This window comes from Suncus etruscus, chromosome 15 (assembly GCF_024139225.1).
Source record: "Suncus etruscus isolate mSunEtr1 chromosome 15, mSunEtr1.pri.cur, whole genome shotgun sequence".
NCBI lineage: Eukaryota > Metazoa > Chordata > Mammalia > Eulipotyphla > Soricidae > Suncus > Suncus etruscus.
The window spans coordinates 39,492,400-39,507,218 of NC_064862.1; the positions used below are offsets into that span (position 1 = coordinate 39,492,400).

Consider the following 14,819-nt stretch of genomic DNA (forward strand, 5'->3'; position numbering starts at 1 on the left):
AACCTTGGGCCACTACATGGAGCCATTTTCAAAAATAGCCGAGACCCCCTTCTGGGGGCAGAAGGGCCAGTGAAACGGGAGAGGTGAAATCAGGATCAGCCCGATCCGAGGCCCAGAACTAAGACTTTATTACAAAAAATTATTTTTGCAAAAACCTTAGTCTACTCAGAGACTGATAGAGGGCTTTTATTGGAAAAGAACAAGAAAAACACTATTAAGCGTGGACTGATTTACTAAATCATGAAAAATGGATTTCGACTTTGAAAATTTAGGACTGGACTCTCAGCTTGGATCCTTGTAAACTCTGTACACCCAGATTCACCCAGAGGAGAAACTGCGGCCACAAAGCTTGCAGTGACAGAGAGCTTCGGCAGCAACTGCAGCGGCAGCAAGCATCACTCTCTCTGATAAGAAACACCGGAGCTCCCTCCTTGCCCTGTGGCAGGGCACAGCAGAGAGCTAAGAGGCTGCAGCACCCCACCAGGTGAAAGCAGCCAACGCGGCGGCTCTGTCCCAGACCCATCTGCGGAGCCTGGGACTCTGGAAGTGAAGCCACATAGGAGAACACCAGCGTCTGGACAAATGGTTTTGGGTGAAGGGATAAAATGGGAAGCCCACAGATTTTACACAAAGTCTGGACAATTGGTGTTGGTGATGGTATAAAATTAGGTAGTGGTATAAAAATTTTAAAAAACGGGAGGAATTACAGTGAAGCCCAACTGAAAATCTAATTTATAACCGCCTGCATCTAACTTTGCTTCAGGTGTATCTCTTTAAGTCATTTTCTTGCTGATTTAAATGTACTTTATTGCTTTCCATAGTTAATTTTCTCAATTGCATAATGTTTTACTGTGTACTTTGATGTATTAGCCTGTTTTTAAAATGTATGTTCTGTACAGATGTTCTTGTGCTTATGTGTTTAGGGTAACGGTATAGGAACATGAAAGTTCCAGGATAAAATGCTTGATTTTAAATAGCATTACGAGGTACAGGAACTAGGAAGTTCCAGGATAGTGCTTGGTAGAAAGCATTGAGAAAATTTAAAGTTACAGGTGTATGGTAATTTTGCAGAAAAGTTATGTTTTTGAAAAAGGCTAATATGCTAATTTTCACTTTAACCTTGATGCAATGGGAATATTACAAAGGATAACTAATGCTCTTTTGTTTTTATTTAAAAAGAAAGGGGCAGATGTAACCCCACCCCTCATTATTCCTGTGTAACCTTACCTACAAGAAAGACTTTGGTAGGGAACAAAAAGGTTTGGCCTGAGGGGCTAAAGGGGAATTTGCAAGGATGCAAGATGGAGGAGGAAGCAGGAGGAGATCTCTGAGGGACAAGGTACAATGCAGGGCTGAATAGGAATCCAATGTAAATGGTTATTATAGGCCACACATTTTGGCCAGGGCAAATAAAGCTGATATTTCTTAAAGCCTGCCTGCATGTGAGTTTTCTACCAGCCACAATCAACTCAGAACCGCCAACTCAACAGGAGGTGGATACATGTGGTCCTGAACTGGAGGAGAAAGGCCTCCATCACCCTCCACCTCCATCTAAGCCAATCCAAAGGGCTCAATGCAACTATGCTATCAGGAAATACATAAAGAAGTCATTTTGATTCCTATCTGTATGAGAAATTGAAAGGGCCCTTAAACTGTTTGTGGTAAATATACTGTGTAGATAAGCTTGTGTAAAAAGATATTAAAAATAGGACCCTGCCTTTGAACAAAGTTATGGTAGATGCCTTACCTGTTTTACCACCAAAAGTGGAGTACTAAAAATTTACTTGTTACTTTAGATCCAGCATAACAAAGGAGTTCAAAGAGCATAGAGCAAAAAGTACTACTCCCCAAGTCCTACAAGATCAAGCCTAGAGAGGATAACATTGGAGTTACCTATTTCCTTAGGAGCTGGGAGGCAAGACCAGTTTGTGACTATGCCTAGAGTTGGAAAGGCAAAAGACTGACTGAAAAAATCAATGGAGAGTCACACTAGAAAGAATCAGCCTGAGATTATCTTCAGTGCATCCTAGTGATCAGAGATGAGAAAATCACCACTGAATGGCTAAAAAGGCATTTGAAGATAGCAAGAGAAGAAACAAGTTGGTGATACTCTTGATGGCAACTCTCTCAAAAATATCCTCCATTTTCTGAGAAACTCATCTGAAATACTGGATAAGCCTAATGAAGGGTAACATCATCAAAGAAGACTTTTCCTACTAACTTTCTTCTTAGTCCTTCCCAGAGTATCTGAAATAATAGTAGCACTTTATTGCTGAAGTGAAACTGATGTGACTGGAAATGACTTGAGGATATTTACTTATGGGAATATGAAAAACATCATGGGACCTGATCTATTTTAATTTAAAGGACAGAACAAGTAGACATATACAGGATTAAATTGTTTTCTGCTACGCTACTGGGGACCTTAATTTCAAACTTGCTAATGGAAAATCCATAAGAGTTGAATAAATAAATCCATAAAGAGTTGAATGAAATAGAGCAAATCTAAAATATACTAAAATATAAACACATGGGGCTGGCACGGTAGCACTAGAGGTAAGGTATCTGCCTTGCCAGCGCTAGCCTAGGATGAACCTCGGTTCGATTCCCCGGCGTCCCATATGGTCCCCCAAGCCAGGAGCGACTTCTGAGTGCATAGCCAGGAGTAACCCCTGAGCGTCACCGGGTGTGGCCCAAAAAACCAAATATATATATACACATAATTAAGGTTTCTCAAGGTAAAATAGCAGGACTTTACTACTACATGAACTCTAAATAATGTGCATTTAGGAGCTAAATGAAATGCTTGATGATTAATAAAATAGTGATTTTTTTTCCCTTCATCATTACTACTCTTTAAGGAGGTATGGGCAATGTAGTATAGACATGAAGGTCAGTGCTGATGCTAATGCATATGTGCTCTTAGTCAACCAAGTACACCTGACTATTATAGGGCTAGGGTGCAAAGGCATGAGTTGCTGAAATTAAACTTAGGGTCTCTATGAGGCAGATACTTGTGCATCACCAGGTTGTTAAAATGAGAATATTTTAGAACATGAAAGGGCTAGTCTTAAATTCTTATAGCAAAATTATGGTTTACAAAAGCTTTAGAAAAGGAAGTTCGGGCCCGGAGAGATAGCACAGCGGTGTTTGCCTTGCAAGCAGCCGATCCAGGACCAAAGGTGATTGGTTCGAATTTCGGTGTCCCATATGGTCCCTCGTGCCTGCCAGGAGCTATTTCTGAGCAGACAGCCAGGAGTAACCCCTGAGCACCACCAGGTGTGGCCCAAAAACCAAAAAAAAAAAAAAAAAAAGAAAGAAAAGAAAAGAAAAGAAAGTTCGGGGCCGGAGAGATAGCACAGCGGTATTTGCCTTGCAAGCAGCCAATCCAGGACCTAAGGTGGTTGGTTCAAATCCCTACATCCTATATGGTCCCCCGTGCCTGCCAGGAGCTATTTCTGAGCAGACAGCCAGGAGTAACCCCTGTGAACCGCCGGGTGTGGCCCCCCACCAAAAAAAAAGTTCTGAGTTCTGGTTCTAGGAGTTCTGTTCCTTCCATGTCAATTTAATCTGTCAAAGAAGGACTTCATCAAAAGCTCCATTCCTTGACCTGTGCAGCTACCAAGATCTCTAGTTACAAAGGTCTGATTTTATCACCCATGATGAAGCAGAAGTCTTCCATACACCGCAAAAGCAACCAAGGGAGAGTAAATGAACAGACAAGAAGTCTACAGTCAATCCCAGACACTATACTTCAATACTTGTATTTCCTAGGCCAAGGGAATTCCCTCTCTAATGCGCCAATATTTACTATGCCTATGCAGGGAAAAAAAGGCACAAAATAATCTTTTTTATCTATTTATTTTTATTTTTATTTTTTGGGACTTCTTTGTTTTGGTGTAGATATTGAAGTTGATGTCTCCAATTTTATTTTATGTTATTTTATCTTTCTCTTTCTTTTTGCGCTCGGGCATAGTTCTATTTCAGGACCGAGACAATTATGTGGTGCTTGCCTTTAGTGCTGTAGTGCTCATTGGATATTTATTTGATATTTCTTTTTGTATTGTTTGTGGTATTTCATTTCCTTTTTTCCTGTCCTATATCAAACTGAGGTTGAGAGCCTCTAGAAGAACTACACCCATTTTCAGCTTATTTGATGTTTACCCCCACTTTATTGCTTTTCTCTTCTTTAAACAAAACCACATAACTTGGACTATCTAGTTCTGCCTCTCAAATAGAGCGGGAAATAAGGAAGGATACCAGGACCAAACAGATATATAATCACTATGTAGTAAGCTAGATACAGAGGGGACCACTTACTCTAGCAGCCCGGGGGGTGAAGGTGGGGGAAATGGGATGCAGGATGAGGAATGGGGGTGGAGGAAGGACAAATTTGGGGATGGTAATTCCCCTGATTCAATGTTAATATGTACCTAAAATACTACTGTGAAAGATATGCAAGGCAATATGGTCAAAATAAAAATTATATATAGTAAAAAATTAAAAAAAGAAAGTGCTGGATTTTCAGCTCAAAATTATTTCCCTTACTTTCTCAGAAAGAGAAAGTAATTTCCACTGTAAATATTTACAAAGCAATCTAATAAATATCATTTAGTTTTTCAACTCTATTTATTGATCAATTGGTTGTTGGGCCACACCCAGAGGTGCTCAGGGATTACTCCTGGCTCTACATTCAGAAATTGTCCCTGGCAGGCTGGGAGACCATATGAATCGAACCGGGACCCTCCCAGGTTAGCCACATGCAAGGCAAACGCCCTACTGCCGTGCTAGCTCTGGCCCCAAGAATCACTTTTTAAAGAGATTTTTTTTGGGGGGGGGGCACACCCGGCGGTGCTCAGGGGTTATTCCTGGCTGTCTGCTCAGAAATAGCTCCTGGCAGGCACGGGGGACCATATGGGACAGCGGGATTCGAACCAACCACCTTTGGTTCTGGATCGGCTGCTTGCAAGGCAAACGCCGTTGTGCTATCTCTCCAGGGCCCTATAGAGATTATTATAAAAAATAAAAGATAAAAATACATAGTCAGGCAAACAAAATGTAATCAGGTGCACAAAGAAATAAAGGGGAGTATTTAACTATGGTTTGTAAATTTCCAAAAGAATTTAAATAAGCTTTGTATCAAAATCTTGTAGAGGATTGGAAAAGAGAAAATCAAAGACTTGTTTAATGATGAGTGGTATGAACAGGCAGGGAACGTGGACACAAAGAGGTGAGCATATAGTTTTTTAGAAAATGGCTCTATTTCTAAAATGAGACGACTGTGATTCTTAGATGAAAATTTAACAATAAACACTGAAAAAAACTTATTAAAAGAAAAGAATTAAACAAAATTTGTTAGTGTTCTATTATAAAACAACAAGATGAATATATGTCAGAAATATAGAGGTGGCAATTCTCAAAAATAATGAGTCTGATTATCATAACAAAGGTTACAAAGTAAATTTTTCTGAAGTACATAAGGGTTGAGAAGTCAAATGACCAAAGAATCATAAAAAGATTAGAAGAAGCGTTTGTCTGGAGAAACTACTTTAAAGCTACTAAACTTCTCAGAACAGAATATCAAGAGAACAGAATAATAATATCAGTTAAAAAAATTAAAAGAAAATGAAGTCATCACTTAAGTTGGTCTTTTATCAATTAAAATGGAAACAAAACAACAGGAAAAGCCTCATCGTTGCACGGGGTAATATAGAGATTTAAATATTGGTGGTGAAACTCAAATTTTTACTAAGAGATACTGAGAATTCAAAAATGGAAGAGGGTGTGTGTAGGTGTTTGTATATATGTATGTATTTATGTGTGCATGTATGTGTCTGTCTGTCTGTCTGTCTGAAACAAAAATATCCCTCCTTACACAAGGTGTCACTATCTTGATCCCCAGACTTAACCTTTGGTATCAGTAAGCCTCATGATAATGTCATTCACCTTCAGTTTCTCAGATTACAAGAATAAGTATCTCTTCCTATAAAATATAGTAAGCAGTAGGATTTCAAAATGGGGCAGGCAAGATTTTTCGATAAAATATACCAATATTAAGAATAAAACTTTTCCCGTTAAACAAAAGAAAATTCATACTTACAGAATTCATACTTACAGAACATATTGCATTAAAAACAATATGGTTTAGGAATGGAAGTTATTTGAATATAACCCATTTCAGATGAGGCAAACAGAAAAGAAAAAAAGGAGGGTTCTAACTAGAGACTGATGAAATTTCTGTTTATTACAACATAGAAGTTATCTCAATAGAACAAGCCACACTAGGAAGCAAAATAAATAAAGAAAATAAAACAGATTAGAGGCAACAGCAAACATGCACTCATTAGATCACAATTTCTTTGTAAATACATGGAAACACATACCCATTTTTCCACATCAACTTGCTGTGGAAAGAAAAAGCCAAAATAAATAACAGCAAACAAATAAATACCTAGCAAGGTTTCAATTACTATTACTTAGGCAAATTGCAGTGTAGCCCCTGCACCAAAATATATGTTCCATTCTAAAGTTTAAGAAACGGTTTTAAAAGTAAGAATTCCTTTTATTCAAAAGTACATGTAAATGTTTACCTGATTCTGAAACTTAAAAAGCCTCCTCATAAAAACCACTATTCTTCCCCTAAATATAAAAACTTATTCGTGAAAAATATCAATTTAGAAATATAGCATCTACCTAAAAATCTTGTATGAAATAAAAATATATTTCTCTTATTCAACGATCTCTAGTACAATATAACACTTACAATATGAAAAAGGTTGTGCTGCAAAATATTTTGAAATTATATGAAAAAGGTTGTGCTGCAAAATATTTTGAAATTATATAACCAAATCATCTTTAAATCATATTCACTAATTGCACAGATGAATATCATCAATTATAACTGAACATTTTTAAAAATAGACATAATTATATATAAAGTATAGTACTGAAAATTAAGAAAGCCTTTTTATCAAGCAAGGACCTAACTAAAATCCATAGCAATTCAAACAGAATAAAAACCTTCAACACTGAGGAGCATAATCTCAAAGAAAAGTTATGTGTCATAGAAAATCAGTGTTCTAAAAAGCATATTTACGATTTTAAACATTTAATTCAAATGCAGTAATGAAATAAGTATTGCCACTCATATAAATTGTGATAAACAGATGAAAATTTTGATCTATTAACAAGTAGGTTCTCAAACAAATCTACAGAAATGTAGTAATAGATTGAATATTTTTCAGTCCATTAAAGCAATAGAAAAATATCACTTCAAATATATACTAGGTGGAATTGTTTTAGTATCCTCTTTGAAATACACTAGATTATTTATAACAGTATTTTATTTCTTTGGCCATTTACATGGTGCTCTGATAAATGTAATCTAGACTAACCCTAACCTTTGCATTTCAAAATTACATTTTTAAGAAAGGATATTTTACTTGGGGAAAAAAAAGAATTTTACTGCATGGACAGGTCTAATCATTTTCTCTATAAATTATTAAGATTTTTAGCTGGTCTAAAAATTTCACTTTCTCCTTTTAAACGTTAATGTATTTGAGTGATAACTCCATTTGATTAGATCCTAAGGCAAAGGAAAACAATTTACTCACGTCCAATATATTGCAGCAGTCATTCATTTTTTAACCAGAAAAAGGTAAACATATATTCTTAAATTTATTTTCTTCTCAAAATTAATTTTAAAAGATGAAAAAACTTTAATATTTATCTGGGGAAAGGATATGCCATAATTTCAGTCACTCTAATATTTATCAAAGACATTAATTTATTCTCACTTGTAAATATTAAACATTCACAGACACAGATACACGACATTCCAAGATAATGTTGTGGGAACATTCTAGGAGAAAGAGAAGTTGTACTAATATTAGTAGTAGAATCTCTTTAAATTATCTATATGACATAAGAGAAGGCATTTCTTAAGAAGAGAGAATTAGTAACAACAATATGGCAGATTAAATATCTCAGTACCCAAAGAAAGGCTTAGCAACAGCATATGCTAGGGATGAATTGTCAGAAAAACATACAGGACAAGACAAATGGTTGACAGAATCCAAAGACTGACTAAAGTGCAGTAACGTTGTAATTATGCATAAGCAATGTAGAGCGATTTCATGACACATCTCAATATAATTAACAAGAATCATTTAATTGAGTGAAAAGTAAAAAAAATATATTGATTGTAGGCTGATTAAGGAAGGGAAATATAAGTTCATAATAAATGTGCCAATTTTAGATTCAAACAATCACAAAATTCACAAAATGTGTAGGACAAATATTTATTTGAGTAATTATCCAAAAATGTAGGATTTTAAAATATTGATTCTATTAGTTTTGAGAAAATAAATAGTTTAACAACTGTAAGAAATTACATTAAACGTTTTATCACATTAAAGCAGAAAAGGGCAGTCTAGGTTTATCAAATAAAAATAAACCTTCAATTAAAGAACATAAGCTACCACTTGAAAGAAAATAAGAATACAAGAGTATTAATTACAAATTTTAGCAATATTCATTACAATGTCAACATTTTTTACTCATTTAAAATGAATTTATTTTATATAAGGATGAACTATTTTAAAATATAAAATTGCTTGGCTGTTTCCAAAATGTCAAATGTTAATTTCACCGTTTTAAGGACAGAGTTTATTATTATTAAATCTATAAGTCACATATTAATTGGTTGCTATGTACCAGGTCTTTTACTAAACTCTTTAAATGTATCTCAGTATCTACATTTTGTGCATGGAGAAACTGCATTCAGAATCTTCCACAAGAAAAGAGCGTTACACGTTATTACAAAAAGTGAGGTTTGACCTTGAAACCAAGATCCTTCAGCCTTAGTCTCTTTTATTTCAAAATCTTAAGGCTATGTTTAGTTTTGAGTTGCACTACACATTGCAAAACTTAACTAGAGAGTCTTCTAATTCAAATATTTTATTTATTTTCTGTTGTTCAAACAACGTGTTTGCTTAATTTTTTTTTTGGTGTCCCCAAAACAAAAAAAAAAGCAAATATATTGCTATATAATATATATGACAGGAATGGAATAATTCAATCATAAATCAATAAGTATTTTACTTTATGTAATGCAAGGAACGTTTTCAAAATTGTAAAATAAACTTCTAATATAAGTAGCATCGATCTTGTACTTGATTCATATTTTATTATCAATATTGATAGAATTAGTCCTTTAAATTCGACCTCTTCTGGTCTTATGTTGAAGTACTTTATTACACGGTTTTTTGTTTTGTTTTGTTTTGGGGTCTCACTGGCAGAGCTCAGGGGTAAATCCTGGCTCTCTGCTCAGAAGTGACTCCTGACAGGCTTAGGAACCATATGGGATGCTTGAATTCGAACCAGGATCTGTCCTGTGTTGGCCACATGCAAGGCCTTACCACTGTGCTATCGCTCGGGCTCCACTTTATTACAGTTTTAATTTGTATTTTTCTGATGCCTATTGGGATGAAGTACCTTTTGCATAAACTTCCAAGTACTTGCAATATAAAGTAGTTGAAAGCAGCTAATAAATCTGAACAAATGTTTTACAAACAATTTATTCCCAAGTCTATACCTTGACAATTCTAGTTAGTTTCTCAACTCCTGTACAGCTTGTCAAAATATAAGAAAATTCTGATGACATTCTCAAATGCTAGATAGTAGGGTTTTGTTTAGCTTTGCTTTGCTTTGTTTCATTTTGCCTTAAACTGATTCTTCTCTTTACTTTCCAGAATTTCACTGTATTATCTTTCAGCTGAGAACTACAACCTCTTTGGTAATGATTTTTGGTTAATAGTTTTTGGTTAATAGTGGTACAGAAGAATTAGGATAGATTTTCCCATAATACATAGCTGTACAATTGAGCTAATACTATTGTAAAATCACACCCTTTTCCCCATTGCAGTAAATTGCCAACTAAGTAGTAAATCAAGTTACTAACGGGTATATCTATTTATAAATTCTATTTTATCCTTGCCTAATTTCTGTGTTAAAAATGAACTACCTTAGTAATTATAATATCAAAATAGGTCTTGATACTTGAGAAAACACCCAAACATTTTTAGATTCTTCATGATTGCACTTGTTAATATTACTTTTCTGCATTTTGTTTCATGTTTAAAATAGACCGAGTAGTTTTCATGCATATTATACGTTTGCATTATATGTTTACATTGATATCACAGTATTATGTACTAGCTTCTTGCTTTAATTCTTTTATTGCGGGGGAGGGTTTGGTTTTCTGGGCCACACCCATTTGATGCTCAGGAGTACTCCTGGCTAAACGCTCAGAAATTGCCCCTGGTTTGGGGGGACCATATGGGATGCCAGGAGATCGAACAGCGGTCCTTCCTTGGCTAGCGCTTGCAAGGCAGACAGACACCTTACCTCTAGTGCCACCTCACTGGACCCTCTTTTTTTTTTTAATGTCTATATTAACTACTTGTTTATTGTAACTTTATTGAAAATATAAAGTCCACAGTATAAAAGTATATAATTCACAGGCCAGGGATGTGACTCAACAACAGAGTGCATGTCTGTCTTAGAGCCTGGGTTTTCAGGAAAATAATCACTATTAATTACTTTATAATAACCCTCAGAGTTATGAGTCATGATCATAATATATTTTCAGCCAGAGTCTATCCTATGTTTTATTTCTAGTTCTATTTCTCCCCTTCCAATTTTTATCATTCTTTTCTGTTTTGGGGGTGCCATGCCCAGCTATGCTCAGGGCTTACTCCTAGCTCTGTACTCAGGAATTACTCCTGCTGGTACTGAGAGATCATGTAGTATAGCTAATCAGAATCTAGTTGGTCACATAAAAAGGAAGCACCTTTCCCCGTACTAGCCCATCAATCCAATATTTTGATTAAGCTCTTGTCTCTCCAAATAATAGTTTATACTTTATACTTTATTATTATTTATTTTTATTTTTTGTATCATACCCAGATGTGATTAGAGCTGACACCTAGTTTTCTGTACAGAAATCACTCATATAATTTCTAGCATTTATTGCTGGCAATCTTTTATTCTAAATTGGGTCAAATATGCTAGTCACAATGTCAGGCGATTGTGAATTTCATCCTGTTCTTCTATAATGTCAAGATTCTCTATTCTACTAAATATCTTTGACAAATACTGTGTTATATTAGCAAGCGATTAGTTGATGAACTCAAACTGTAAACATCAAATCACTGATGGCAATACAAAACTTAGATCATTATGTCCACAGTAACAGCATTTAAATTTACATCGAAGTCACACATAATTAAACATCAGCTCAAGGCAGTAATAGTTTCCACATATAATTTGATATTTAATTTCTTGAGATTTCAATCCCAACTCACTCCTTGATTTTCTGAACATATGATTTTTGTTTTTAGAAAAATGGTAAAGTTTTAGAGTTCTAATTAATTGGAAAGTTTATGTTGTTCACTTATTTTTAATATTTAATTTAATTTTCATACATTTTTCTCCAGAATGTTTAGTTCTGGTAGAAGTGTGTTTAGGCATACTCAAAGTATAACAATGATAACATGTGTGCCAAGAGTGCTTTATACAGCAATATATAAGTTATTAAACACAACATCTAAGCGGGTGAAACTGTTGTTTTTTTCACTCTTTACGATAAGAAAACATAGGCAGAAAAGGATAAGCCTTTTGCTAAGGATTTTTAGAAATTAAACTCGAGGTTTCTACTCTAGAAACTGTCCTCAACTACTATGAAATGGAGTACTGTTTTTCTTTACCTTCAACTTCTGGTCTTACATTTATATGAAATGATCATAAAGGCAATCACTGGTCTAAAATTTGTTCTCAAGGTTTGATAAATCTGATTTTAGAAAGCTCATTTATGGTGCTGTGCTGTTTTAAAAATGTACTTTTTAAAAACTAATGTACCAATAAATTTAGCCAGTTGCTTCTTCATGAATTACTGAGTAATCTCAGAGTACAATTTTTAAAAGGCAGAGATTTTATTAAAATATTAAAACTTTTAATTAATCTATTACTTCATTTTATATAAACTAGACAGGTCTGAAGCTGGTGTTTATCTCACTAATAACAGAGCCATATAATATCTGTGCCATTATGTAGAAAATATATATAACTTTGAAATATGAGGCATTCTTTGTTCTCATATAAAATTATAAAACACTTTAATTTTGAGGCATAAAAATCATTTTAAAATTATTGTTGAACATACTTTGAACTATCTTCCTGGCAAATGCTGCTTTCTATCAGAATTTTAAAGTACAGTCAAATGAAATCAAATTGTTCCTTGATTAATGATTTTATTAGTTTTAACTTAATGCTACACATCTTCAAAACTGTTATACAAAGTCCAAAGAACATTCAAACAGAATAACAATTTCTTTTTGCAAGGGGTGGGTCACACCCGGCAGCGCTCAGGGGTTACTCCTGACTCTGCTCAGAAATTGCTCCCGACAGGCTCAGGGGACCATATGGGATGCCGGGATTTGAATCACCGACCTTCTGCATGAAAGGCAAACGCCTTACCTCCATGCTATCTCTCCAGCCCCCAGAATAACAATTTCTAAATACCCTGCCTTCCTCATGCTAACATGTTAATAATGAAACACTCCATGATAATACATGACAACTTATATTATAATTAGTTTGGGAGTTTCTTTTATTTGGGGGCAGTGAATTGGACCACACCAATGGGGTATAGGTATTACTTCTTGCTTTGTTCTCAGGTCCGTCTAGGTGGACCACAAACAGTGCCAGGGACTTAACTTGGTTAAAACACATGCAAGGTAAGTTCCTTAACCCTGGCACAATCTCTGGCCCTGTGATTGTTACCAAATGATGCACTGATGATTACAATCACCATTTAATCCATATTAAACTATAAAGACCTTTTATTAAGTAAAATCATAATTTGAACTAAATGGCTTTATTTCTTTATAATAAGTCATATCTATAATATTATAATCTGAATTTTATAGCTCTTTAAATTACCTCTTATAATTTGAACTGTAGTAAATTATCAATTATTTATAATAATAAATAACTAAATGAATGAAAATCACACTAGACTAAATTATAAATTACAGATTACTTCACTCCCAAAGACCAGAATATAAGAAATAAATATTAATTTAATTTAACATTCATTATTAATTAATATTAAATTAATTTACATTTTTTGGTGTTGTTGTTGTTGAACTACAATAGTCTAACAATAATGAAACCATTAATCAAGTAGAAAGCAATTAGTCAAAAAAGATACAGTCCTGGGGCCGGAAAGATAGCATGGAGGTAAGGTGTTTGCCTTTCATGCATAAGGTCATTGGTTTGAATCCTGGCATCCCATATGGTCTCCCAAGCCTGTCAGGAGCGACTTCTGAGCGGTGGTGCAAGGGGTAAGGCGTCTTCCTTGTCTGCACTAGCCCAGGATAGACCATGCTTCAATCCCCAGCGTCCCATATGGTCCCCCAAAACCAGGAGCGATTTCTGAGCACATAGCCAGGAGTAACCCGAGCATCACTGGGTATGGCCCAAAAACCTATAATAAAAAAAATACAGTCCTATAAGCCCCTTAGAAACAACTAAACCAAATGAAAGGACAACAAATGCTATAGTTATAAAATATATACTTCTAAAATGAATAAACAAATCAGCCATCTAATCTAGTTATGGCATTAAGTGACCACAATGATTTTTCTAAATTGTATTTCATTACACTACACTGTATCATTTCTTATATAATGTTTAGTTTTAATAAAATGGAGTTATTAAATTAGACATCTTAAAAATTAGTATGGAAGATATATATTCAACAAAATGTTAACTAATCAAATTATAATGTAATCGATGGCCTAGAACACAAATTCATTTAATTTTTAAAACTTTATTAACTAGAACACACAGCAATTTGAAAATGCTATCATTGGTTGTGCTAAAATATACTCGTATTATCATCAAAATGAGAAAACTAAGTGCTGGATCACCCAAAAATAAAAGAAAGATATCAAGATCAGAGAACAGATAGTCCTGAATTAGAGTGTAATGAATGAAGTATACAGGTATGCATAAAACAGTTATCACAGCAATAATAATAATCAGTTTCAAATGCATACTAAATATTTTTACATGCCATTATATGATAATCACTGAACCAGATCATTAAAGACTTACTGTCCCTAAAAATCGCAGTTCATACATAGCAGAACTGGTTATTCTCCATGAATTTTATAAGACTACAAAGCCCCAGTATTAGCTCTGTGCTAGATCACCAATACACAAAATAAATTTGAAGAGTAATAAGAGACAAAGAGAGTTGATTGAAAGCAAATAAGTTAAACAAAAATGACACCAAGTCCAGGAGAAAAGTAAACAAAAAAAAATGTAGAGAATTTTAGACTAAACTAGTACAGGGATAAGCACCATCCCTTGGTCATTTTCTCCTTTTTTTTTTATCTGTATTATATTTCTTTTCAGAATTTTCCAAATCCCATTCACATCTACTAAGGTTCTAGCTTACTTAATATTGATAAACTTTGAATAAGAATGAAAGTAAAATAAATTTTAACTAAGTCATTTATATGAGATCCACTAAATCTCTGTCTTAACACATTATTTTTTATTACAAAATTCCTTTAAATAAAAACATCCGGAATGCTTTTTATGCCATACTTCTATTTTTTACTAATAGTCAAAATATATAACTCTATGGAATCAAAACTTCATAAAATATTTTTATCATAGAACCTTGCACATTTCCTTTTCCTATTAAGAGTTTTAGTTATTTTCTTTGGCAGAAATGATATGGAGAA

The 14,819-nt window shown here is 34.3% G+C and overlaps 1 protein-coding gene across 1 annotated transcript in view; it reads right to left on the minus strand.

Moving 5' to 3' along the window:
- The window catches only part of RYR2 (ryanodine receptor 2), a 685,578-nt gene that overhangs the window by 438,694 nt on the left and 232,065 nt on the right, over nucleotides 1–14,819 (minus strand). The window contains exon 4 of the mRNA XM_049789034.1: nucleotides 6,384–6,404. Within this exon, the coding sequence (XP_049644991.1) occupies nucleotides 6,384–6,404 (21 nt within the window). The remainder of the gene's footprint in view (nucleotides 1–6,383; nucleotides 6,405–14,819) is intronic.